Below are 27,440 nucleotides of genomic sequence, written 5' to 3'. Positions count from 1 at the left end.
TTGGTCTGTATTGAGTGAGCTCCGTATTCTGCCCTATCACTGGGAAGAAAATTTTAAGTTCTTCTTCCTCCTGCTGCTACTACTAATAACAAGAGATAATTTGAGACCATTGTAGAGGGCTGGGTTTGTTTTGCTTTTTAACTTGCAGGATTTCACACTGCATCTTATGTAGTTAGGCACAGGATCAATTTTCTTGTTCTTGCAGTAGCTTTTATGGCACCATGAGGAGGACATATTATGTCCTTGGTTTAAAAAACCAAGCTCTTCTTTCCAGCTCCTCTTTTCTGACTCATGAGTGCAGTTTGATGCGTCGCCACATGATGGTATCCGAAATCAGTATAAAGTACAACAGCCCCAGTTCTGCCCTGAGTCCATATTGGTCCAAGAAAATTATAGTGCATGTTTAAGCCAAACCATGCCCTCCAGGCATCTAAGGGCTCGTTCCCACTATGATGTAAAGTGAATTGCCGATCAGTTTATATGACCGTCGTTTCCATTGGAAACCGGTTTTGATCCTAGTGTGATCGGTTTCAACTGCGACGAAGCAAGGCAAAGACAAAAAAACCTCCTCTTTCCTGACAATTATATAAAACTTAAAATTGAATAATGGTGGTGGGGTTATATTTGTTTTGTACTACAAGGGTGGCCCTCAAAATCGGAAGCCTAAACTTGTAGCTTACTTTGCTTTTGTGTAAACCCATCCCTGCAAACAAAAATTAAATCAGTGACTCCATCCAAGAGGTGAAATTCAATCATCTTTATTTATGAACAAACCCTAGTCTATTGTGAAGGCAGCTGATCCCTGGTGGACCAGCCCCGGGGGTCTGAGGAGAGGGGAGAGCACAGTATTCTCCAAAGAGCCAAAACGGCCTGACAAGGTGGTACTGGATCCAGAAAGGAAAAATTTGGAGAGGAGAAAGGCATGAAAGTAATTTGTACCAAACCAAGGTCAAAATCAGGAGCAAATTCCAACATGATGCTATGAAGGGCAGAACAATGATGAATGTCAGGGACATGGAGTGAAAAGAGCAACATCTGGATCCAAGTGCCTGCTTCCCCTCCAATCAGATATATACTCTGCAGTGTCTTCCCTTTCACCAGAGGTCTTGAACAAACCTTCCATCAGGGTGACAGCAGAAAATCTTGCTGGGATAGGCCTCAAGAATATCAGAGTTTATGTCTATGGTCAGTGCTAAATATTTCATCATCAAAGGTGTTCCTTCATGACAACACAGAGTCTGCATCTTACTGTCCCTTCTGGTGGCCAGACCTTAGGCAATGGCCATCTTGAACACCTTTCTCCACTCCAATCCACTGCTGGCTGTGGTCACACTGGGAGGTCACAGTAGAAGTCTAAGTCATGGCATGTAGAGGAGAAGGAAGGGGAGATAAGTCCAACTGCAGGGGCCTCCTCTCCTCAGACCCATTGAAAGTGCTGGTAGCGAAGTAACCAAAAAGAACTAGAAGCGCAAGAAATGTGCAAAAAATCAGAAAGCGCAAGTGCAATTGCCTGTAAATTAAGAAGGCCTCAGGCTGGCATGTGGGGCCACAAGGGGGGCAGGGGGAGGGCCCCAAGCTTTTGCGATGCATGCCGCTTTCCAATCATGCATTGTGGCACGGGCAATCCCCCCTCACTGAATTGCCCGTGCCCCCCCTACCTGAACAAACCACCCTTCCCCTTTTGAAACACAGGTGTCTATCCCAGGATGCCTGGGTCAAATACAGAGCTCTGTTATTAAAAATAGCATGCTTTGTTAAGGAAAAAAGGCCATGCAGTGCAGGGAGGGGTTGTTTGGCTCCAGCTCAGCTCTTCTCAGGGGCTGCCGATGCCTCTGCTGAGTCACACTCTCCCTCTCCTCCGCTCCTTGTCAAGCCTCATCCCTGGAAGAATAGTAATGAAGGCAGCATTAGATCACCACCACTACATCGCAATAACCTAGCACCAGGCCCACGCTATCCCCTGCCTCAGGAATCATTGAATCTGATCCAGTCCAACCCCCTGCCATGCAGTAATACACAATCAAAGCACCCTTGACAGATGACCATCCAGCCTCTGTTTAAAAACCTCCAAAGAAGGAGAACTAGGGCATGTGTTCCACTGTCAAACAGCTCTTTCTGTCAGGAGGTTCTTCCCAACATTGAGGTGGCATCTCTTTTCCTGTAGCTTGCATCCATTGTTCCATGTCTTATTCTCAGGAGCTGCAGAAAACAAGCTTGCTCCATCCTCAATGTGACACCCCTTCAAATATTTAAACAGGGCTGCCATTTCACCTTCTCTTCTTCAGGCTAAACATAGCAGCTCCCTAAGTTGCTCCTCATAGGGTATGATTTCCAGACCCTTCTTCAGTCATCACTGGGCACCTCACAAAGCCCATGCGCCATCCCAGGGGCATCTGTCAGCCCTAGAACCTGCTTGACCTCCCCTTCCTTGCAGTCACTGCCTCCACATCTGCTCCTTCTGAGAGACCAGTAAGAGGAAATAAAAGGGCCCTGCTCCCACTATGTTTAAATCCAGATTGTGATCTGGGTTAAACAGGCATATTTCCCACTGAATCCAATTTCAGAAATTGATTTAGAAAGGGGGGCTATGCTTTTTGTCCATTTTGTCAAAAAGACGCTGAGGAAAACGAACGTTGGTACTTACTCGTGATACGTTCATTTCCAGCAGACGAGGGTCCTAACATCCTGTATTCTGGGTGCCATTGGGGCCAGAGATGGGAAGGAAGGGGGAGACCAAGAGTTTATGCCCCCATCTGCCCTCCTGGCAGAGTCCCAAACCTTTTGTAGGCATAGTGCCTGCAATGGCAATGGCAGAGGCCTCCTGGCAAAAAGACACTGGGGAAATGGGGTGTTTTTTGGGCTGAATCGATTTATTTAGAAATAAATCAATTCAGCCCAAATGGGAACCAGGCGGATTCAAATCAGAACCAGCTGCTGCAGTTCATAGTGATCTGGCTGAAATGATCTCTCCTTCCCGATCACAATCACTGCTTCCTCCTTCTAACAAGAATCATTCTGGATGGAATTGCTGCAAGTTTTGGTCCAACACATCTGGAGTGTAGCAAGTTAGAAATGTTCATCTATATGGTGGTCTCTCTCTCTCCATCTCCAGCACTCTCTTCCTCAAAAAAGACATCTTACATCCATCCCTATACATCCCCCAGAGCAACAAAGTTGGAATGCATATAACTGAATTTACTTACATTTGTCCCCTTTGTTAACTCACTCGCCTATTTCAAATTTTGATCCTCACTCTTGTTCCCATCTCCCAACCTTCTAAATATTAACTGGAAACCCTGTGAGTCAGGGAGATAATTTCTGCTTGTGTTATATCTGCAAATAATAATAATAATAATAATAATAATAACAACAACAACAACAACAACAACAACAACAACATACCTGTCAAGCAGGAATCCCTGCGCCTGCCGACAGCCCTGTATGGGCTATTCAGCTACCTGCACCCCTGTACAGTTTTCTTTACTTTCTGATGTGATGGCCAAATACTCAGAGCTGTGGGCAAAGAGAAAAATGGAAATGTGTGACAAAAGGGATCTGACCAAACCAGCCCCAACCCTAAGGCAATGCACCTTCAGGTATTCTAACCCCTGACTATGGCCTTTATGTCCCATCTCTCAATGAATTTTAATATCATCGGTCCAAGACACTGCAGAAATAATCCAGTTTGAGACCGGTTTAATTGCCCTGGATCAGTGCTTGGGAATCCTGGGAATTGTAGTTTGTTCTGGTACCAAAACTCTCTGAAACAGCCAGTTCCCAGGATTCCCTAGTATTGAGCCATGGCAGTTAAAGCAGTATCAAACTGGATTATTTCTGCAGCGTGTTTTGTACCATTGTTGAAAATGTTAATGAGTTATAGGTAATAAATTATTTTTTTAAGAAATTGTTTCTAAACTCTGTTTCAAACTATGTTTCCCATTCTTGCAGGGTCAATGTCACCATCAGGCATTCTTGCACAGATGCTGGGAGCATTGTGTCCAAGGGGATCTCACTATTATTGCTAGTCCTGGGGGCCTTTATAAAACTTCAATGGTTGGACATGGGAGCTGTTTGCCATTTTATTTTACTCATAACACACTGAACGGAGTGTTCTCTGAGTCACAAGTGAGCAGATTTGGCATAATCAGGAGCCAATTTCACCTTGTCTTTTGAAACACACTACACAGGCAATAGCACATACCTTGTTTCAGAAGAAAAACATATTTCTCAGAGGTTCTGAAGAACACAATTCTCTCCTAAAACATGGTGCCAAAATTTAGCAGCATACTGCCACATTTGTAGTATAGAACGACAGTGGCCACAATGACTGGATAGTGCCCATGTAACTTGCAGTCCATATATTGCTCACACCTCTCTGGGGGCATTCTGGGAATTTAAAATGGCAGACAACTTACAACCACTCAGGAGAGCCTGCACTGCTGCCACCTGTATCATATAAACCTGTTGGATGTGGCAGGTCCACAGATGTAGGCCAGGGGGGCACTTTGCTGTTAAGGAGAAATCTCTGCTCCCTTCTCCTCCCTTCTGATCCTTTTTGTGGCTTTTGCTCCCTGAACTGACACCCCACTGGCCTCCTCCTGGCCCCCACTTCTTACGCATTCTCTTGCGCAGCTGCCTCTGTTGCAGCAGCAATCTTCTTGTAGCAGTAGATCATCTCTGCCACCAGCCAGATGGTCAGGACTACGATGAGAACGTACATCATGATCTCAGACACAATGGATGCCGTGTCCCGGTTTGCTTGGAAAGGAAAGACAGGAATGGGGATGTGAAGCACAAAAACACATAGTCACTTCTCAGCTGCATTTCCTCTGTCCTCCTGTTTACAGGAAAGGCACCAGATTTTATGAATTCTGTGCACATATGGAAACAGATTATTTTTTGCAGCATGAGCTATCATGCAACATGATTGCAGATAGTAATCAAAGGGCCCATACAAACAGGCCAAAATAAAGCTGCTTTGGGTCACTTTGGAGGTATGGCTTTGGCGCAACTTCCAGCCTCTTAGGCTACATGCATCATTTAAACAGCATATCTCCCAAGTGGCCTGAAGCAGCTTTATTTTGGCCTGTCTGTATGGGCCCAAAGAGTGATCTGAATCCTCATCCCCACCAGATAACAATTGGCTTACAATGAATAACCAACTATTATTATTAGTAGTAGTAGTAGTAGTAGTAATATTTATCCTGCTCTTTTCCCAGAACTGGGATTCAGTAAAAAAACAATACAATTAAAAACATAGCAAAGAGGTACATTAAAAAAGAATTAATGTACATACCGACCTTTCAGGTGCCGTCACATGCGAGGATTGCCTGGGGGGCCGAGCGCCCACATGCCCCATGAAGGCATAACAATGGCGGCACCCTGTTTACATGGGCGTCGCCACTGTTACGTAAGTGCCACGCGGCATCCACACAGTGCCGCACAGCACTTACGTAACGAGTGTGCCAGTGGTGCACTTGTTGTGCTGCCGCTGCGGCTTCTAAAAACCCCGCTTTTTGCGGGTTTTTTTTCACCGGCAGAAGGCTCACCGTTTGGCAGCTGAGGCTTCCCTCCAGTGGAAAAACAGGCGCTGGCAGGCCACCCTTTTTGGGCAGTCTGTACCACGCCAACTAAAGAATAAATTGCATTTTAAAAGATAAAACTTTTAAAAAACCACTTTAAAATGAAACAACAACCCAGGCCATCTACAACCATTCTGTTTTAAAAGCCTGTCTAAACAGGTAGGGCTTAGCCTGCTGGTGGAAGGCCAACAGGAGGAAGCCAGGCGCTCTCTTGTGTCCCCACCAACTGTGCTTGTGACGGTGGTGGGATGGAGAGAAGGGCCTCACCAGAAGATCTCAGGGCCTGGGCCAGTTCATATAAAGAGATATGGTCTGCCAAGTAGCGTGTACCTGAACCATACAACTAAAGCTTAAATTGACAGATCAGCAGATTTACAGAAATTATGCCAATTTGTTAGCTTCTGAGAGACCACCATGGATAACAAGATGCTGGATGATACAGACTAGGGGTGGGAATCATAAAGCTTCCAGGTGTTGTTGGACTGCAAATCCCAGGAACCCTAGCCAGCATAGCCAATAGCAAGGAGTGCGGGGAGTTGAAATCCAACAATATCTGGAGGGCCATATGATTGCCACTCCTAAAATAGACCCCTGGTGTCATCCAGCATGTTTTAAATTAGTCTGCAACCTGCGAAGCATCTTCTCCTCCCACATGCCTGCCTTCACATTCCAGCTCTTTCATTCTCAGCTCCACTGTTATCGCACTTGCACTTACCTTTGTCTACGACGTCCACGTGGATGGTCTTATTGACCATTACATTGTGTGTGAAATCATTTGCAAAAAGAAGTGTGCGATTGACACTGCAGATATACTCGCCCGCTTGCTCATAGGTGACATTAAGTAGCAGAATGGAAAGCTCCTGCAAGTCTGCAATGTCCTTGGTGCCCTCCCAGGCCACCAGCTCTTCAAAGCGGGGGTCCAACACTCTGAGTTTACTGTCAACATCATAATGAAGGATCTGGAGCAGAGACAGAGAGGCTCAGATTGAAATTAGAGCTAGAAGAAGCAGGCCTAAAACCTATTGTTAGTCCCAGATCAAGTAGACCCAATGAATCAATATAAATTTGGTAGGTCAGCAGATAAGTTCCATTTTATTCATTGGGTCTAACTATAGCAACTGGGCTTAAGCCACATCCTCCTACCACCTGGACCCACTTCCACCACATACAACCATAATAGTTTTATTTTAACATTTAATCAGCAAAGATAAAGGTAAAATTTGCCTCCTATAGGAAAGGAGGCAAAATTAAATTTAGAAGTACAGTTTAGGCATCCAAAGAAAAAGGACAAAGTTACCAAGGAAATGAGAACACAGCCAATAGAAGAGTTTGAGGTGTGAACAGTTTTAAATGTCTTGCTCTCTGAAATGAATTTGGGCACTGACGGAAATTTTCATTGAGGACAGAATGATTTCTTTATTACACCTATATTCCACCTCTTCTGCAAATGAGCTCAAGGCAATGTATATGGTTCTCTGCTTCTTCACTCTATCCTCCTAACAACCCTGTGGGGTGGGCTAGGCTATGGGGAAAGGAGCATTATGGAAACACCTAGTGAGAGTCAAGTTTCAATGGGGCCCTGTCATCTTCCAGGTTGCAACACTCTAACCTCTAAAAGTTCCCCAGTCTAGTGCTACTTGAAGTGGTGGTCCCTGGACCAGTGACAGTCTCCTCATCTTTATTTGCCCCCATCCTGCCCACCCTATGGATGTTTCAGTTTGCCTCTCCTATCTCCCTCTGCCTCTCTCTTTCAGAGACCCAGGCATAGAGGTGCTTCTCAAATGGTTAATCATTGATGCAGTTAGCAAAAATAGCCCAAGGAACAGCTCTCCAGAACACACAGTACCTGGGAACTTGCAAACTGCAAGGCCATATTAAAAGGAATAGAAGAAGCACAGTTCATACTCGGTGCTGTGAGAATAGGAAACTTGTTTTGTCCAGGGATGGCTGTAATTGTAAAAACACAGTTTGCTGCATAACCAGCTTCAGTAGCTCATTTATTAGTTAGTTCAGAGATGAGCAACACCCAAACTAGTTTCCTGAAGCCCTGTGTGAGCACCTTTTTATTCAGAACCATGGGCGTCGTAAGCTGCCTGGGGCAGCGCAGAGACGTCACACGTGCCGCACTGTTTAGACAAGGCATGTGTGTGACATCATTGTCGCACGCCACATATGGACAGCGCCATGTACAGATGGTACTGTCCATACATATTAGGGTTCCAGAGCATGCAATTGCCATGCACTCTGCAACTCTAATTTCAGTGCTGACATGGCACTTTCGTCCCATCTGTTTCAGGCCTACAATTCCAATCAACCATTAATTGACTTCCAGAAAATCTCTCATTTGGACTACAATTCCTAGACTCCTTCAGCCATGGCCATGCTGGCTGAAGGAGTAAAGGAGTAGTAGTCAAAAAGAAAAAAACTTTCTAAGCTTTAGTTAAGATTCAAAATCACAATTAATATATACAGTACATTTTCTTTAAGCAGGTAACAGCCTCAGTTACACAGCTTGTATATGGGCATCAGTCCCTTACTTGCATAAAAGGAGTGTGTACCTATATTCTATGCATCTGGTGAAAAAGGTAAGGAGGAGATGGGTATTCTTTATGCATCAGCACCAGAGCAGTTGTGAAGTGAGGGCTCACAGGGCTAAAGTACTGGGATCCTTTGATGCCATCACCTGTCACTACTATCTTCCCAAGTTTCTCTTTTTTTCTTCTAAGTTTAGCAACAATCCTCATATTATTTCTTTATTTACAGTATTAATATCTGCCCTTCAGTGAAAAAAGGCTCCCAGTGCAACTTATAGTGGACCCTTGGTATCCACAGAGGTTTTGTTCCAAGACCCCACCCCACCCCTGTGGATACCAAAATCTGTGGATGCTCAAGTTGCATTAAAAACAGTGGTGTTGTGAAATTGTGTCCCTTAACTACAATAGCAAAATCAAGATTTGCTTTTTGGCATTTATATTTTTCTAGAATATTTTCAAGCCATGGATGGTTGAATCTGTGCATATGGAGGGCTGACTGTACAAATCATTAATTTGACTGTTTCCTGCCCTCAGGTTTACAATCTAAATAAGAAAGGATGCACAAGTAAAATGAGATGGTTGTGAGGGAGGAGATTAAGCTCAGCAGATATTGGCTGCTCTTCTCTCCCTCAGAATCCAGAGCAATGGCAGTTGGAATATGGAGGGAAGGCCTTTCATCAGTTGTTGGTCCAAAACATGATGGAGTGCTAGCTGTTGGCTCAGTAACTTATGTATGTATGTGTGGATTTGTCCACCTATAACCTATTATTGTGAACTATCCTTGTTTTAATGCTATGTGGGTATTGCTTTTTTTCTTTACAAAAGTGCTATTCACTTGGAAACCTAAGGCTGGAACTCTTTTAGTGACTTACGCTAGAGAAACTGCAGGTATACCAGCCTAAGACATTGCATAAGAAAATACCCAATACAGTCGCCCCTCCTTTCTCACAGACTTGAGATCTGCGTTCTTGCTTATACATGGAGGGGCAACCTCCATTCAGCCCAATGGGTGTGCGCTCATGGGGGTGTGCCTCATTTAAGCCTATGGGGCTTGAATACATGCAAGTCTCCGTTTTCGCAGGGGGGTCCAGAACAGATCCCTTGCTAAACTGTACTTCTTTGCACATCTTTTCACTGGATGCCGAACTGGTGCCAAGTAGTTCTGATCAAGACCCCTTCAGCCACTGATTGAGTGCAGGGGTTGCAACCCACCACCTTCTAGTTGTTCACCCCTCTCTTAGGGAGAAGAATGGTCAGAAGGCGCAAAGTAGTAGTAGGCTGCTACTACTGCCACCCCACAGTATCTGATGCCGGAGGTAGACACCTCACACTTCCTAAAGGTAGAGACAGTCATACCTGAGTCTCTAAAAAAGGAAAGGCCACTAGCTCCCACCCCACTGTCCCTGGCATCTGCACACCACTGTTTGCTTCTCCTTTACCACATCACGCACATGGACAAACTCTTCTGTCCCCTTCTCCTTGAAGAACCAGTCAGTGAAAGCCTCAGCCTCTGTCTCGCTGCGCTTCTTACATGAGATGCACCGAATCCTGAAGGTCTCACCAGCCACAGCCTCGGTTTCCGACTCGACCTCCACACAGCCGCTGTGGCACAATGTCACTGGGAAGAGAAAGAAAGAGGGACGTTATATGAGAGACACCAACAACTCCTTCTTTATCCAGCTTCTGCTCTGTCAGCCCATTGCCTCTCTAACTGAGGTGGCTATCTTCTCTTTTCCTTGTCTTGCTAGGAGGCAAAGACCTCTCATTAAACAAGCATTCAACATTTAATTGGTGGGGGTTGAAGGATGTGCAACAAGTGCACTGTTTCATAATATTTCAAATTAATGTTTTAATTGAATTCTTGTTTCATCTTTTTAATAGTTTTGTACAGTGAAAGCTGAGCAGTGAAGAAAGCGGATAGAAAGGCAATCAATTCATTTAAAATGTGGTAAAGAGAGTTCTGTTGATATCTTGTACTGTCTAAAAGACAAATAAATAGCGCTAAAGCAAATCAAGAAAGCAAGCGTGGTTTGGTGATTTGAGCATTAGATTATGAGTCCAGAGACCAGGATTCAAATCCCCACTCGGCCATAGAAACCCACTGTACCTTAGGTGCATCACACACTCTCAGCCTCAGAGGAAGGCAAAGGCAAACCCTTTTTGAACAAATCTTGCCAAGAAAACCCTGTGATAGGTTCACTTTAGAGTCGCCATAAGTGGAAAGAAATTTAAAAGGCACACAACAACAGCAAAGCTGTTGACCTAAGGATAATTTGCTTGGAAGGCAGAATATAAACTGAAATAACTAACTAACCAACCAGGCTACTATAGGTTGCAAACAAAACCAGGGCAGATTTTCAGTGCAATCCAGCAGGGCAGTTCTCAAGCATTGACACCAGAGGATGCAGCTGACTCTGGAGCGGAGTTTACAGAAGCTATCAGGGTAAAGGATGACAAACCAGAAGAATGTATTTATTTTTCCTATGTCTTGGAAAAGTTATTTTTGGACTACAACAAGTCCCATAAACCCCCCAGTGTCCAAGCAAAGCCAAAAAGTAACTTACCCAAGCTCTGATTTATTCTCTCCATTTAGTAAAAGGTGACAGATGTAGTCATTATGTACATGAACTAGAGCATCTGTAAATCTATCGCAACCTGCATCCACGTTGCAGAGTTAATGCAGTTTGATGCCACTATAACTGCTGTGGCTCAATGCTATGGAATTCTGGGATTTTTAGTTTTGTAAGATATTTAGCCTTCTTTGTCAGAGAGGTCTAGTGCCATAACAAACCAAACCCCAGGATTCCACAGGATGGAGCCATGACAGTTAAAGCAGTATCAAACTGCTTTAATTCCACAGTGTGGCAGCAGCTGAAAACATTTTCATCACACCTTTCCTCCACAGGGTTTAAGACAGCATATATATTTCCTTCTCCTCTACCCCTTTTATTCTCACAGCAGCTCTTTGCGATAAGTAAGATGACAAAGAGAGTGCTTCCAGGTTGCAACTGTGCAACTGCCCCCCCCCCCTTCATAGACAATTGGAGGAAGTCCAGACGACACTGTCTTCCATTTCTAGCCTTCTCATGTTACCCACGAATTCTTCTGTCTTTTTCTTGTTAGGAAAAACAATCCATTCAGGTAAACATAGACTAGGTTCACATTACCTTCTCACTAGGGCCATTCAGAGCCCGGCATCTGGAAGCCTAAAGAGAATGGTTGTTTCACAGTCATTCAGGAAGCTTCACGATTGAGCATAAATTTGAACCAGGGTCTTTCCCTAATCCTAATCTGGCACCCAATAAACCAGGGATAGGGATTGTGTAGCCCAGCAGATTGCAATTCTCACCACTGGGATTGCTAGCTAGAGCTGATGGGAATCGCAATCACGCAACATATGGAGAGTCACATGTTCCATACCCCTTGTCTAAACCTGACACCACAAGTCTTAGGTTGTTATCCCAACGAAGCCATATAGTGGTCTAAACACCGTAATGCAAGCAGCTGCACTTTCTCAGACGTTACATAAGGCTAGTATCTTATTCAGAATTGCACAAGGTTTGTTACAACACTATAAACCACTGTGCAACTGGTACTGTCTAGGATGTTTCACAAGTGCAGTCCTCATCACTGGATGGGCAAGTGGATTATTTGCTGTGCAATGGAAGAAGGCAGTCATACTACCCATGGCATGGTTGGTTGCAGTGGTGCAACCCAGTAAATCCAGCACAACTACACTGGTGTACTTTTATGCTACGGAAAGAGTGAACAGGATCTTGGCCTTATAGTCACTGTGTGCCTTCAGGTCATTTTTGACTTATGCCAACCCTATCATGGGGTTTTCTTGGCAAGATTTGTTCAGAGAGGGGTTGCTTTTGCCTTCCTCTGAGGCTGAGAGAGTATGACTTGCCCAAAGTCACTCAGTCGTTTTCCATGACTGAGTAGGATGTGAACCCTTTTCTCCAGGGTCATAGTCCAACACTCAAACCACTACACTGGCTCTCTGGCATTAAAGTGCAGTCCTATGAAATTCAACAGGGCTTATGTGAGTGAGGATGATACTGTATTGCAACCTTCTGTGGGATCCCAATAGCTTTGATCCCCTGGGCACAGCTCTCCACCAAGCTGTTTGGCACAGCTCTCCACCAAGATGGGAGTACAGTAGACATGCATGGTGATCTCTACTCCTTCTAGTTGACTCCAGCAACAGCTGGAATCCAGTTAGGGATTCATAGGTAAGTCATGCTAGTCAGGCAGGACCAAAAAGTCCCAACTGCATAAGGGATGCATGCTACTGATAGCAACAGAAGCAGAATTGCACTGACAGCATGTTCCTCTAGGCCTTGTCTGTGATGGTGCATTGCATGTTGTAGTTGTACATTATGCACTGTAGTTGTGCATCATATATTGTGCATTGCAGTTGCATATCACGTATTTTTGTCCATTGAACCTCGGGGCCCAGTCAATGACAGATGTTGTACAATGTTGCTATTCTGCATGGTTGTCGTATAGTGGTCAAGGAGCGGATATTTACGCTACAGTGATGCTGAATAGCAGCCAATCTCAGAGCTTGGAACAGTTCCTTTTTGGGACTACAGTTTCCAAAAATGGCTATGAGGGCTGGAGCATTTTAAGGATAGTAGTCTAAAAAAGAAAAGAAAAAAAAACTTCCAAGTTGTGTGCTGTCTGGTGGAAGCAACCTTTGATTTACAGTGGTTAGGACCCTTCAGCAAGAAGAGCAAGAGAGACTAGAAAAACTTGTCACTCATTCCCCCTTTGTTGGATCATCTTTCCCCAGATCTTCCTCCAAGAAGGAATAGGCGCATAGTTCAAGACTTCCCCTCTCATCTTTCCACAAAGTGTCAGAATATTGATAAGAACTGTGCTGCAGAGCTAGGTTCTCTGTCTGAGTCCAGCCTAATGCAACCGCAAAATACATTGCCAGCTCTTATCATTTCTTGTTCATCCTGCCATGACCCAAGGCTTGGAGCTTAGCCTATACTTGGCTAGAGGAGAGACCCAAAGGCAGAGCAGCATTCCCAGAATGCCTAGAGACGGATGGAAAAGTGCCCAGTGGGGCAGCAGGCATGGGAGAAGGAACAAGAAAAGAGTACTGAGAATGGGCTGGAGCATTCTAGTATCCTGGTGCAACTAATAAGAAGTAAGGAAAGGAAGGAGAGGGAGAGGAAAGAAAGAGGAAGGGAAATTAGAACTCATAACCAGCATAATTCATAGTGCTGGTTATCGCCTATAAAGCCCTATAAAACTGAGATTTAGGTTATCTGAAGGCTATCCATGTTTTATGGTCTTCTAGGAACCCCTCATCTCTGTTCCACCATCCCCACTGGTACATCTGGGCCACGTCCCTATTATGATTTAAAGCAAATTGCTGTTGGGGTTATAGGACCGTTGTTTCCATTTGAAACTGGTTCCAATCCTACTGTGATCAGTTTCAATCACGATGAAACGAGGCAAACACAAAAAACCAACTCTTTGCTGACACTAATTCTTTTGAAAAGAATCGATTCCGAAGCGTGTTCAACAAGTGGGAACGACAGATCTGAATAGCATCATTCTGGAGGGGAGAAACTGTTGACAGAGGGGTGTTTACCATCCCTCCTCAATTTTTGGTAGATCCACCAATCCACATAGACATACCCCAGTGGTGCCTTTGTGCTTGTGGTGTGGCCTATGGGCACATGATTTAAAAATCTGGGGATGCTGCTTACGTCACTGATGATGCACAGATGTTTGACATGCATTTTGAAGCAGTGGAAACTAGTGGGGATGACAATAGTGCCAAAACAAGAAGCAATTACGGGATAATGAAAAGATCCGCTTTCATAGTGGGAACGACGGACCTTTTGGAATCGATTTACCAACACAGAGCGAAGGCAAATCGCAAATCAGTTCAAAAGTAAGTGGGAATGAGCCCTAAAACTGCCTTTCTAGAAACATTAGACTGGCACCTCTTAACTCCTTCTAATTTTATTATTAGTTTAGTTATATTTTTAATTTTTCTATGAGATAATTTTTAAGAAACTACAGCATATCTGTTTTAATTTGTCAGGCACCACGAGTCCCAGACTACGAAAAGGGCAAGATGTAAATAAATATTGTAATAATGGAACAGAGCTCTCAGATGAAAATAAGAGAATGGTAGCCCTTCGTGGACACTGCTGCCTGAAGCAATTGCTTCCTGGTAAGGGCCAGATGGGAGGCAACCTGCCAGCAAAGCATGTAGTATTAAGTGCAGCACTGCTGTCATTACTGCTTGCAGCTGGCTGCAAGCCCACATGAGGAAGCATGGGGGAACCAAAGGACATTTTGCTGGAAAGGGGGTGAAAATGAAGAGAACAACTGAATGCAATGAGAAAAGGAATCATACTTTATGACGATCTTAACACATTGATGCCCTAGTGGTTTCTCAATAGCTTTGATCCCTGGGCCAGGGGTTCATACCTCCTACATTCCAAATTAATTCAGCCAGAATCAAAACATGTCTACCAGCACCTTAACCTCAGCATTATACACACCTTTGCTTAATACAAAGCTGAACCACAAATGTTAACATTAATAAACCACAAAGGACAGTTTTGTCTCCCCATTTGAGGAGGCCCTAGGCAAAGTGCCCTCTAGATGGCATCCTATACCGTTAGAGCAGAGCTACTCAAAGCGGAGGTCCATAAGCCATTGGCTGCAGGTCCAACCAGTTTCCAGGAAAGAAACAGTTGTAGACAATGGGCACAAAAGTGGCACTAGTCCAATGCTAATGTCCCTGGTACATTAGCAAAATGTTTCCAGTCCCGCACATCAGATAGTATGAGAGGTACTGCATTAGGATGCTGGCAGGCTTACCTGACTGCACTGGCAGAGCTCCAAGTGGCACTGGACACTTCTGTCTAATCTCCCTTTTAATTTCCCACAAAGCCCCACTGCCCTGCTAAAGCCTGGGGGATTGTGAAAAACTAAGCATGCTAGACCCAGCACTGTACAGTCTTTCACACACCAAGCCAGAGAAGAAAAACTACAGTCGGCCCTCTGTATTCATTGATTTTTTTTTATCCACAGATTCAAGGAGCCACGACTTGAAAATAAATAAATTCCAAAAGCAAACCTTGATTTTCCTGTTTTATATAAGCGACACCATTTTACTGTGCCATTGTTTTAATGGGACTTGAGCATCCATGGATTTTGGTATCCACGGTGGGTCCTGGAACCAAACCCCTGCAGATACCAATGCCCCACTGCATTAAGAGGAAAGGCGAACAAGGATAAGCAACAGGTAGTGGAAACTCCTAAAATCATTAAAGTTGGCCAGCACCAAAGATCAATAAAGTTGTTCTCTGGGGTGCCCTTGTCTAGTTTGAATTTATGTAGGTCCTCCATGGTCATTATTTTTCTTTCCTTTATGTTCAGCAGCAAACCTGTCTTTGCACTTTCTTCCTTGACCTTCCTCAGTAACTATTCTAAGTACATTTTATTTGCTACTCAGAAACATTGTGTCGTCTGCATATTGTTGATGTTCCTTCCTCCTATTTTCACTCCTCTTCCTTCTAAATCTAATCCTGCTCTTCTTATGATGTTTTTTGCGTACAAGTTGGATCAGTATGATGATAAAATGCAGCCATGCCTCACCTCCTTGCCAACTGGGAACCATTCTGTTTCTCCATATTCTGCTCTAACAGTGGTGTCTTGTCCTGAACTATCAGGTGTATTGGCCATTCATATTGCTTTTTGAGAGTATTCCATAGGTTTTCATGATTGATGCAGACTTTGATAGAGTCTATAAAGCACATGCTGAGTTTCTTTTGGAATTCTTTGGTGCACTCCATTAGCCATTATATATTTGAGATGTGGTCCCTAGTGCCTCTACCTTTCCTGAACCCTGCTTGCACCTCTGGTATTTCTCTCTCCATACGTGGTTGGAGTCTGTGTTGCAATACAGTGCGCCCTTGGCTTATGCGGGGATCCATTCCGAACCCCCTCCTATGTATGCCAAATACTGCACATGCTCAAACCCCATTCAAGTGAATGGGACTTGTGCATGTGGCGTTGCGGTGGTGCGGCGGCACAGCAGCACATTCATTCGAATGGGACGCGCTGCCCCTTGTGCCCTGCGTGGCTTTGACCATATGCTCAAAGTCACATATAGCGTGCCCGCGTATAACATGGCCGCACTGTATTTTATGCATAATTTTGCTTGTGTGGGGAATGAATGCTATGGACCTATAGTTGTCTCCTTTGTATTTATATTACATCTTTCTTCCAATAAGCTCAAGGCAAGCACATGGCTCTCCATCCTCCTCTCTTTATTGTCACAACAGCTCCATGAAATAGATCTGGCTGAGACAATGCGGCTTGCCCAAGTTCACACAGTGACTTTCATGGCAGTGCTAGCTAACCACTATGCATATGGACATATATCATTGTTTGTTGATAGATTTTAATACTGTTTCATTGTTCAGTTTGTTTTTAGGCAAGTTGTCAGCCTCCTCTATTGATATTTTCGCTAGAAAGAAGGGATAACTAGAAAGGGATACCAATGTAAGACATAAATATATACGTACATTATATTACAAAGGTAATAAATAAATATATAAATAAAATGTCGCCTTTGGTCTTTATTATCCTTCCTTCAAAGAGGCCAGCACATCATCTGTGATTGCCTTTGTTGTTTCTAAATTTCACCCCTTGTACAGTAATGGTTGCTCCTACTTCCATACCCAGTCAGTGGCGTACTGGGGATTGGTGTTACCCGGTGTGTGTGGGGGGGGGGGGGGGGGGAGGAGGCAGATGCCCAAATGTTAGGGATTACACTCTCCCCAGCAGCCACCGTTGCTGGAAGGGGCAGTGCCAGGCCCCCAGGGCTCTAACATGGCTGCAGCTGATGCCCAAATGGAAGGGACTGCTGTAGCTGTTAGACAAGCATGCAATGTATGCAATGCCCTTTCTTCCTCCCAGAAGCTCTACCAGGTGTACCACACCACTGAGTGTCACCCAGTACAGACCGCACTCCCCTGATAATGCTACTGCCCAGTCAAACCCTCCATCAGTGATGGGCAACTATGGTAGGCTAAGGGCCTGCATTAGCCCTCCAGGAGACTTTGGAGGTCCACACACATTCCATACAATATTTTTTTTCCTGGACCCAAACCCCTCTAAGATGTGTGGAAAGCATATTTGCCATGTTTTTATGCTCCTTGGGCCAGAAGTGAGTGGAGGTAATCCCTTGCTTAGTCTCTGTTTCAAAAAAATTGCCTCCTGGCCTGAACTGACCCAGGGCAGCAAAACCAAAATGTCCCCCAGGTGCCCTAGAGGCTATTTAAAGACAAAATAACTTCCTGAAACCTTTTTTTGTTCCTAAAAAAATATTGATCCCTGGCACAGGGATTTACCGCTACTTGTATTGCAGATTCCTGTGACGGAAGAGAAAAAATCCATCCCTGCCCTGGGTTTAAAAAGTCTCAACTAGTTCCAGAAATTCACAAGAAAAAGGAGGCACATGATATGGATATTTAAAAACAACAACACCCATTAACTATAGAAACGCCTCGTACCAAATCCCAAGATTTTTGGCCAATCGGGAAAGTCCTTAGGCCATCTTATATGGGGGACTGACAATTTCTTTCCACACATTCCAGGGATCAGTGCAATATCTATGGATATTGGCTATGGCTCTTTCGTTTTTGTTGTTCCTGGAAATTCATGGACTGGCAGTCAATGGCTCACAGACTGGCACCGGTCTATGGACATCACTTTGAATAGCAAAATGACGTAAGTAAGAGAGCCAGTGTAGCATAGTGGCTTGCACGTTCGAGACCAGGGTTCAATTCCCAGCTCAGCCATTAACCCCACTGGGTGACTTTGGGCAAGCAACATGTTCAAAGCCTCAGGGAAAGGCAACAGCAAACATCCTCTGACCAAATCTTGCCAAGAAAACCCCATGATAGGTTTGCATTAGGGTCACCATAAACCACGACATGAATGCACATAACAGCAAACAAAAAGTAAATAAATAAATAAACAAATAAATAAACCATGACATTAGACTAATAGATCCTGGGTCATTCAGTGAGATTTGCTACCAAAGGAAGAATGAAACTCAATCTAATCATGGCACCACATTGGTTTTCAAACAGAGCTTTCCCAGTGTTTCTATAACCTTTTGCCAACATTAACTTGACATCACCCCAATAGCAAACCTGTAAAAATAGACTAATTTTATTCGGGCACTTCCCAAATCATCATACAGCTTTTTCATATTGCTGTGTCCCTCATTTCCCAGAATTTCTTGCCCCTTCTTTCATCAGACAGTATGTTTTGTTTTGTTATTTTTGTTTTGTTATGTTATGTTATTTAAGAGCTCCAGCTCTAGGACTGGTTGCAAAACTCTTAATCCCACAAGAGACCTGCCTCCTGGATAGAAAATGTGTAGTTGAAAAAATGTACAATTGGAGAAGTGGGGAGGGGAACAGATGTGCAGTTGGAAAAATGATGTGAATTAAGACACATGTTACGCATTGGAGATATGGCACTGGAACGGAAAGTTCTAATAGCATGAGCATGCATAAACCCTTGCCGAAGCGTTAAAAGCATCCAAAGATTACTGTAAACCTAGACCAAGTGCTGGGGGGCAGCGCTTGACAGGTACCGCTTTTGACAAGGTAAGTTTGATGATGAAGCAGAAACAGACAGCTTTGTTATTGAACCCAGGCAGAGCCATAAATGAATTGCTGCTCTAGAGTAAATACGAAGAAACTACTACTATGACTAAAGGGTGTGATAAAGCACACTGTGTACGCTTCTCGGTTTGCTTATTTGTTTTAATGGAGCTCAGCCCAGCCATGTAAACCCAGTGGTTTACACTTTCTCAGCCTCCAAGGACGACAATGGTAAACTCCCTGGTAAACATGCCAAGAAAACATTCAACTTAGGGTTGTCATAAGTTGGAAATGACTTAATGGCACACAACAGCATCCAATATGACACATCTACATTGCTTCGGCAACAATAACAAAAAACAAAAGCATCTGAGGAAGTAGACTGAAGTCTACGAAAGCTCATGCTGCCCATTTCTTTCTTTCCGTTATTCTCAAAGGTGCTACAAAATCTCTCTACCTAAAAAAAACATGTGCTTGATAATGCATTTTTAAATAACAGTTGCATGTCCATATAAACACCCAGCTGTGGCTTTCAGACACCCGGGGGAGACAAATGGACACATACAATTTAATCAGTCAATTATGTGACTCCCACGCCTGTTTCAATGCTTTCTGCGGGTTGTAGAAAAGCAAAAAGTATCTTTAGTAACCCCAGTGTTTTAAGCCTAGTGTTTTCAAAGCATTTTTTCTAAACTTTGATAAGGACTCTAGGAATTTTTCTTCTTTTTAATTCAAGTATTTTATGGTACTTTGGGCAGGATAATAACTATTACTAGGATATTGATCCATCTGCAGATCTGACTTGGCTTCCTCCTTTTAATATATATATATATATATATACACACACACACACACACACACACACACACACACACACACACATACACAGAAGCACAAAAGTAAGAAGACAGTGTGACTGCTAATGTTTCTTGCATCAGCAATGACAGCCTGCAAGCCTGAAGGACAGGGACTTTGCTGACCGCAGCAAACACAATGCCCAAGCCGCAGTATCTAAAGCACCACCGCCATCCCTTTTGCAAAGGCTTTAGTGCAGACCAATGAGAGGACCATCCTAGGTGACAACAAGCAAGATATGCAGTTCAGACTGTGACCTCTATTAGCACAAGCTCAAGGGTTTAAGGACAAGGTTCTTAAAGAACCACTCTCCTGGGGTGAGTTTAAAATTGTCTCTGGGCAACCATGTTTTTGTGGAGCTTCAGGCCAAGTATTGTACAGGTGAGCATTGCTTTCACTACGTTGCTTTCACAACCCTCCTCCCCCATCCTCGGCAATCCCATAGCTTTCCTCTGCCCTCCGGACAAGCCAAAACCACCAGTAAGAAAGAAAAGCATCCACCACTACATCACACTGGTTCTAAGGGTGTACCAACAATGCAAAAATAGAGTAGTTAGCTGCCATGAATCGATACTACAGAAACCTGGGAGGCACCACAGCACTTTGACAGGCTGAATACCCTTACCCAACTACAAATCCTTGGATTACACAGGACGGAGCCATGGTATCAAACGGCTTTATTTCTGCAGTCAGGATACATCCTATCATGCTGCTACAGCATCCCTGATGGTTGGCTGTATAGCCCATGCGTAATTGCCTCCTCTGAAAGAGAAGCCACTGTACTTGCTGATAGAAATGCTCACCACCATCAAGCAGATTTAAATAAGGACGTTCCTGCTAACATATAGCCAAAAGCTGCTTCCCAGAACAAAAGGTTGAACTCAAAACTCAGGGCCAACCCAGGACAGGGTTCAAAATGGACCTCCAACTCTCAGAGCAAGCTCTTGCCTTCCTTACACAGATGTAACTCCTCCCAAGCCATGAACGTCATTGAGTGACCTTGGATCCTTCACCGTCTCAAGCTGATCTACCTCGCAGGATGGTTGTCAGTGTAAAATAGGAAGAAACAGAGCCACATATGCTGCTTTCAGCTTATTGGAGGAGATACAGATGTAACTCATAAATAGGTAAAGGCAAAGGTTTCCCCTTTGACGTGACTGTCAAGACATGTCTGATTCATAAAGTTCCCATGTTCAGTTGGGCACAGTTGGTAACTGTGTTTCAGATGGCTATTAAAATGTGATGTGCCCTAAATTTATGGAATAGGAAAGGGTATGCATTGGTATAGAAGCTGAAAACACACAGCTAAATGTAAATTAAAAGCATGCCACTGACTATGTAATTGAATCATTCCTTCCCATTGCATTGTACACATGAAGGCCGGGAGGGAGGCAAAGGAGACTCTGCTCGAGGAATACAGAATGCTTTGGAAGGATCCTGCATACAACTGTCAAGCTCAGGAGATTTCAAGAGATGGAAAAGTTCTTCCTGAGCGCTGCCATTTGGCCATGACCCCACAATCAAGTATACAGCACAGTGAAAGCATTGCAAATTTAATGATCAAGAATGGTCTCACCATTAGTTTTAAGTAGCATCCTAAGGCATACAATCCCCAGATGTATAGCTTCGAGTTGTAGCATAAGCTGAGAGCATGCATTCATATTTTTTAAAAATAAGTATAAAACATTTTAAAATTATTTTTCCTATATAAACACAGACAATTTCATACGAAGGATCACCATCCCCTTGTTATTTCAGTATTCCAGAAACTGAAAATGTTACCACTGAATGGTAATGAGGAGCATGTAAATGTTTCGTGGACTACAACTAAAGGAATCCACTTGCAGCATGGATAGCATCCATGCTGGTTTGTGGTGTCTAGAAACTCTAGTCCAAAAATGACACATTTCTAAGTTCTGGTAAAGATAAAGATACTCCAGCTGTTCAAGGCCATAATTCAGTGATGGCAAACCTATGACACACGTGCCAGAGGTGGCACTCAGAGCCCTCTTTGTGGGCACATGTACCATCGTCCCAGCGCAGAGTTTGCCAGAGTTTGTAACTAGAAAGCCATAGGGACAAGTGGGTTTCGGGTTGCAGTTTGGGCACTCGGCCTCAAAAAGGTTCACCATCACTGCATAATTCAATGCATATTATGCTGGGAATGTGTCCCAATGGATTCAGTGAGACTTCTTTAGGAACAGAGACTACAAAATAATCATGGTAGATAGAATCATAGAGTTGGAAGAGACCCCAAGGATCATCCAGTCCAACCCTCTGCTATGCAGGAATACACAATCAAAGTACTTCTGACAGATGGCCATCCAGCCTCTGTTTAAAAACCTCCAAAGAAGGAGACTCCACCACAGAGGAAGAGTATTCCATCTGAAATATGGGCATAGTAATACATACTTTTCAGGGCAGTAATTATTAAGATGGCTGAGAAAATACAGGTGAAACACTTTTAAGCCTCTGCACTGACATAATCTTAGTACATTACTAAGAGCAAAGTCATGCTTTCAATGTGGGCCAATTTATAGCTCTGGCACCATAGCTATAGAAGAGATCTTCTAGTTTACAGAAATGCATTTCCAGAAATTAGTACAAAACTTTAAACCAAGGGCAAGGTGGAGAATCAAACAGCTCATTGATGCCTGAGCACACTTGGTGGCCTTAGAAGGCTATTGGGAAAGGTGTGTGGAAATGGAATGGAGCATCATGGAAACAGGCATGGCTGGCTAGCCATAGCCCTGAATTTCATAGTGTACAGTACAACTAAACCAATTACAATTAAAACCTATTTAAAAAAAGAAGCAATAATAACATAGGGATTTGAGCCCTAGGCTTCCAGATTCCTAGGTTGCTGCTGCAGTGCAGGATTAATGCAGTTTGACACTGCTGTAACTGTTATGGCTCCATTCTATGAAATCCTGGGATTTGTAGTTTATTGTGACCCCCCCCCCTCCACCAGAGCTCTGACAGAGAAGGCTAAATACCTCACAAAACTACAAATCTCAGAATTCCCTAACATTGAGCCGTGGCAGTCAAAGCGGTGTCAAACTGCATGAATTCTGCAGTGTAGATGCAGCCTCAGTCCAACATTCAAGCCACGACATCATGCTGGTTCTCAACGCTCTCAAGGCAGATGGGCAGGCAAGGCCTTAAGGCCCTTTCACACTTTGCATGATGCCACTTTAACTGCCATGGCAACATAGGCTCCTAGGATTTGAAGTTTAGGGAAGGGCATTAAAAATTCTCATCCATAAAGCTCTAGTGCTTCACTGAACTCCAAAGCCAGGAATCCATCAGATGCAGCCATGGCAGTTAAAGTGGCATCAGCGCTGTAATTGTAAAAAGTGTGACAGGGACCCCAGTCTGATCTGGGAGCGCTAGTTCTGGTAGCATTGTCACCATTTAAACCTTTTACTTTGAGAAGCAGCTTATCAATCTGAGCAATCATATGAACAGAATAAAAATTTAGGAGCTTTAAATTACCATGGGCTGAGATTCTTATGACATAACTGCCTTGCTTTGTGCTTTAACAGGTCTCTAAGTTGTTCCATCTCTGGCCCCAGAGCATTTGAAAACTGGTAGGAAGTTGGTACCTTTTTGTGTATGTTTTTAGACCACCCACAAATGTGCAGAGATGTATGAGCTGGCAGAATAGGAGCATCTGGGATGGAGGGAGAGCTTGGCCATTTGCAATGTGGCAATGTGATATAACAGGCTGAGTGGCGGATTCGGATTCAAGAGACCCAAATTTAAATCTGTGGTCAGCCACAAAGGGCCCTGACTGAAGGTCATTGCGAAGGTGAGATGGATGGGGAAATTATGTATACTACTTTAAGCCCCGCAGAGGAAGGATAGGAGAAAATGAAGTTCCTGGCTATTAAGGCCTCCCAAGCAACCTCCACCTGGTCCCACGTTCATATGCCTTATGGCAAAAACTGCTTCATTTCAACAAGCCTGGGGCTCTTTTGATTGAAGATAGATGATAGATAGATAGATAGATAGATAGATAGATAGATAGATAGATAGATAGATGGATAGCTTTGTGCTGTGTCATGTTGTTTATTGGCTTTATCCTGCTGTTTCAATATTTTGGTGGCATTTACTTGATATATATTCTTCACCACCCCGCACCCTCTCATCCTTGATGATCTTGTAAGTGGAAAATCAAAGACATGCATAGCTGGGAATGACTGAAATATTGTGCCTTCCTTGCATGGCTGGTATGGAAGGTGCCCGTTTTTACCTATGTCACTGGATCTGGGGTGTTGAGCAGGAGTGGATCAGGAGTAGGATCTATGTAATACAAGGCTGCTCTTGACTTTGAAAAATCGGGTGTTCGAGGAAATTAACTCATATACACAAAGGCACACACACACACTGAGGTTTGGCTCACTGTTCATTGCCATAGGCAGAGGAGAATCACCTAAGGATTTCTTGTTCCTCCCCTTCTACGTACTGTTATGCATGAAGTTGGTGGATCCCTTGGGATCAGACTGGAGGATCCCAAGAGAGCTGATGATGCCACAGCTAGAGATGAACAGCCCCAAGCTGTTTTCTTCAAAGACATGGGAAGGAGGCTCAAGTCTACGAAAGCTCTTGCCACCCGCTTCTTTCTTTCAGCTAGTCTCCAAAGTGCGACAAGATCCTTTTTTTCCTCCTCTCTCTTGTATACCCACAAATGTGCAAGGATGTGTGAGCTGCCAGATATGGAGTATTTGGGGTTGGGGGAAACAGGCCATTAGCTATGAGCCAATGTAGCATAACAGACTGGGTAGCGGATTAGATTTTGGGAGAACTTGGTTCAAATTGAGTATGTGGCCTTGGGGCCAATTTCTGCCTTTCTGCCTATGGTGTGTTGTACGTTGTGTGCCTTAACAAGTCGTTTCTGACTTATGGCAACCCTATCGTGGTTTGTATTACGTTTGTTTGTTTTTTTGCAAGGTTTGTTCAGAGGGGATTTGCCACTGCCTTTCCCTGAGGCTGAGAGAGTGTGACTTGCCCAAAGTCACCCCTCTGGGTTTCATGGCTGAGCTGGGATTTGAACCCTAGCCTCCAGAGTTGTAGTCCAGCGTTCAAACTACTGCAACACGCTGGCTCTGGCCTACCTCAAAAGGTTGTTGTAAGGGCAAGATGGCGGACAGATCATGGCTGCTACCTTAATACAAAGTGGAGCAATCAAAATGATTCTTTTTCCCCCCTTGCAAGACTTCTGTGCATCTTCACTGTATTTATATCCCACTCTTTAGCCAAGAAGGCTCCCAGAGCAGATAACCAATTGGTAATTTGATGGTTAATCTTCAAATGTGTTGGACTACCTTCCAATTTTTCCCTGCTAGCACAATCATGCTGGCCAGGGGCGATGGGTCTTGCAGTACCACACCATCAGGAAGGCCCAGGTCAGCATAGGATGTATGGTTTGGTTAGTAGTAAGTTCCCCCCTGTCGGTGAGTTTAGAAGCTGGAGAAATAATCTGGTTTGAGACCGCTTCAACTTCTATGGTATGGAATTCTGGGAATTGTAGTTTGTTGTGGCAACAAACTACAGCCCCCAGAATCCCATAGCCTTAACCATGACAGACAAAGTGGTGTCAAACCAGATTATTTCTCCAGTTTGGATGCAACCACTGAGCCGACCTTTGACTCCTGTCTCCATTCCTATGAGAAAAACAGCTGGCCATGTTTGAATCAGGGCTGACCTTTTCAGGTTATTATGTGAGCAAGTGTTGCCTAGTGGTTGGAGTTGTCAGGCTATGACTCTGGAGACCAGGGTTCGAGTCCCAGCTCGGCCATGAAACCCATTGGGTGACTTTGGGAGAGTCACACTCTCTCAGCCTCAGGGGAAGGCAATGGCAAACCTCCTGTGAACAAATCTAGCTGAGAAATCCCCACGATACGGTTGCCATAAATTGGAAACAACAAAGCTCAGGTTACTAAGCCTACTTAAAATGACGCTAAGCTTGCAGTCGCTGCTGCTCTGCCAACCAGGACCAAGCTTTGCTTGCAATCTTGAATCTAGGGGATCCTCTGAGATTACTGGGTTCAAATCTGGAGAGATCTTGGACAGGTGCGATGGTTTCTTGGGCCTTCCAGGAGCATAGGGAAAACCCTGAAATGGATATTAAGGGCCTTAATGGGTTCCAGAGAGTCAGTGCATTGTTGTGGTTTGAGCACTGGACTCTGTAGAGTCCAGGGTTCGAATCCCGACCTGGCCATGTAAACTCACTGGGTGACCTTGGGTACATTGTACTTTCTTGGCCTCAGGGGACAGCAATGGCAAACCCCTTCTGAATGAATCTTGCCGTTATAGGTTTGCTTGAAACGACTTGAAGGCACACAACCACAGCAAAGAATGGGTTCCCTGGGACCTAAAAATGCAGTGCAGAGCAGGAGTGAGGCGAGGAGGTTGATACGGACTCTATGGAAACCTACACACCGCATGACTACGTCTACGCCTTCAAGCCACCTGACTTGTGGCAACCCAATACACACAGATATAAAATCCTGGGGCCTTCTATGAGGATCCACATGCAAGTTCTGTAGCAGAACAAGCCCAGCCAGAGCTGGGTTTAGAACATTCTGGAATCCACCGTCTGCTTAAGAGAAGCCCTGAGAGCAAGGTGTGGGTTATCTTTTTGGGGAAGGAGGTCCAGGAGCCTCTAAGGTCTGACAAGATCCCCATTGGCAATTTCAGAAGGGGCTCTGTCAGCCGGCCATCTGCACTGTAGAAATAATGCAGTTCGACACCACTTTCGCTCCCATCGTGGCTCTGTTCTACAGAAGGCTGGGGTCCTATGGCGACCTGATTGTAGGGTTTTCATGGCAGCATCCGTATCCTTGGGAGAGAAGGCTAAAGGCCTTGTGAAACTACAAATCCCAGGATTCCATAGGCGGGAACTCTGGCCCATGAAAGTGATGTCAAGCTGCATTATTCCTGCAGTGTAGATACTGCAGGAAAGTGTCAGGAGTCCCAAGAAGTGGTTGTTCTTATATCACACGACGGTGCTATCCGTCCCCTTAAACTGCTATGGCTGCCTCCTGTGGAATCCTGGGATTTGTAGTTTAGGGAAGGCATTTAGAACCCTCAGCCAGAGAGCTCTGTTCTTCTTGTTGTTGTTGTTGTAGTTGTTGTGTCCCTTCAAGTCCTCAGGCGACCCCATTGTAGGGTTTTTCCCGGCCAGGGTTCTTCAGAGGAGGTGTGCCCTCGCCTCCCCTGAGGCTGAGAGAGTGTGACTCCCCCAAGGTCACCCTCAAGGCTGGGGGATTCTGGGGACTGTGCTTCTACGGGGTGTTGAGACTTCTCTCTCTCAGAGGTTCTGCCGTCCACACTGGGGAAAATAACCCGGTTTGGCCCCGCTTTAACTTGTGGTCTGGCTGGAGGCTGCGGAAGGCTGGGAGTCGGAGTGTGTTGCGGGTCCCACACCGAACCCCAACTCCCAGAATGCCATAGCCTGGAGCCAGGGCGGTTAAAGCGGGGCCAAAGCGGGTCATTTCACAGTTGTCGCGGTCTCGAAGCGGGATTATTTCGGCAGTCCCAGGAGGCCAGCATCCCCATTGCCCTGCTGCTGGGGCTAGGCTTTCCTTTGACAGTCCACCCCTCCCCAAAACAAAACCTTCCCAGCCCAGGCGCCGCCCTACAAAACCTGCCGCCTGAGGCCGCTGCGCAGAGAGCCCTTTGGGCGAAGGCAGGCTCCCTGGAGCGGGAGGGACTCACCCAAAGCCAGGCCGAGGAGGAGGGCCGAGAGGGGCCTCGGGGCGGCCATGCTGAGATCCGATCCTCTCGGGCGGCAGAGAGAG

The 27,440-nt window shown here is 44.7% G+C and overlaps 1 protein-coding gene across 1 annotated transcript; it reads right to left on the bottom strand.

The window, feature by feature from the left end:
• Positions 1–738: 738 nt before the first annotated feature.
• Positions 739–27,440, bottom strand: LOC149304861 (sodium channel regulatory subunit beta-1-like). The gene is made up of 6 exons (XM_089478573.1): positions 27,358–27,440; positions 9,568–9,734; positions 6,298–6,541; positions 4,617–4,758; positions 3,403–3,513; positions 739–1,881 (listed from the first exon to the last, which is right to left on the bottom strand). Exons 1-5 carry the CDS (start codon positions 27,404–27,406, stop codon positions 3,447–3,449), a joined length of 669 nt encoding a protein of 222 aa, XP_089334699.1. The 5' UTR covers positions 27,407–27,440; the 3' UTR covers positions 739–1,881; positions 3,403–3,446.

This window comes from Sceloporus occidentalis, unplaced genomic scaffold, assembly GCF_023333645.1.
Source record: "Sceloporus occidentalis isolate IW3139 unplaced genomic scaffold, rSceOcc1.0.p SCAF_13, whole genome shotgun sequence".
NCBI classification, from domain to species: Eukaryota; Metazoa; Chordata; class Lepidosauria; order Squamata; family Phrynosomatidae; genus Sceloporus; species Sceloporus occidentalis.
Note: the sequence above shows the minus strand (reverse complement) of the source record. Positions and strands in the feature narration are given on the sequence as shown.

Bases quoted from the DNA above. Each gene is read 5' to 3' on its own strand.
- LOC149304861 (XM_089478573.1), bottom strand. From the start codon at position 27,406: ATGGCCGCCCCGAGGCCCCTCTCGGCCCTCCTCCTCGGCCTGGCTTTG. The intron at 6,542-9,567 runs GTGCGTGATGTG...TCTCTGCTCCAG, and splicing joins GGACAGAAGAGTTTGTCCAT to ATCCTTCATTATGATGTTGA. The intron at 4,759-6,297 runs GTAAGTGCAAGT...TTCCTTTCCAAG, and splicing joins CGTGGACGTCGTAGACAAAG to CAAACCGGGACACGGCATCC.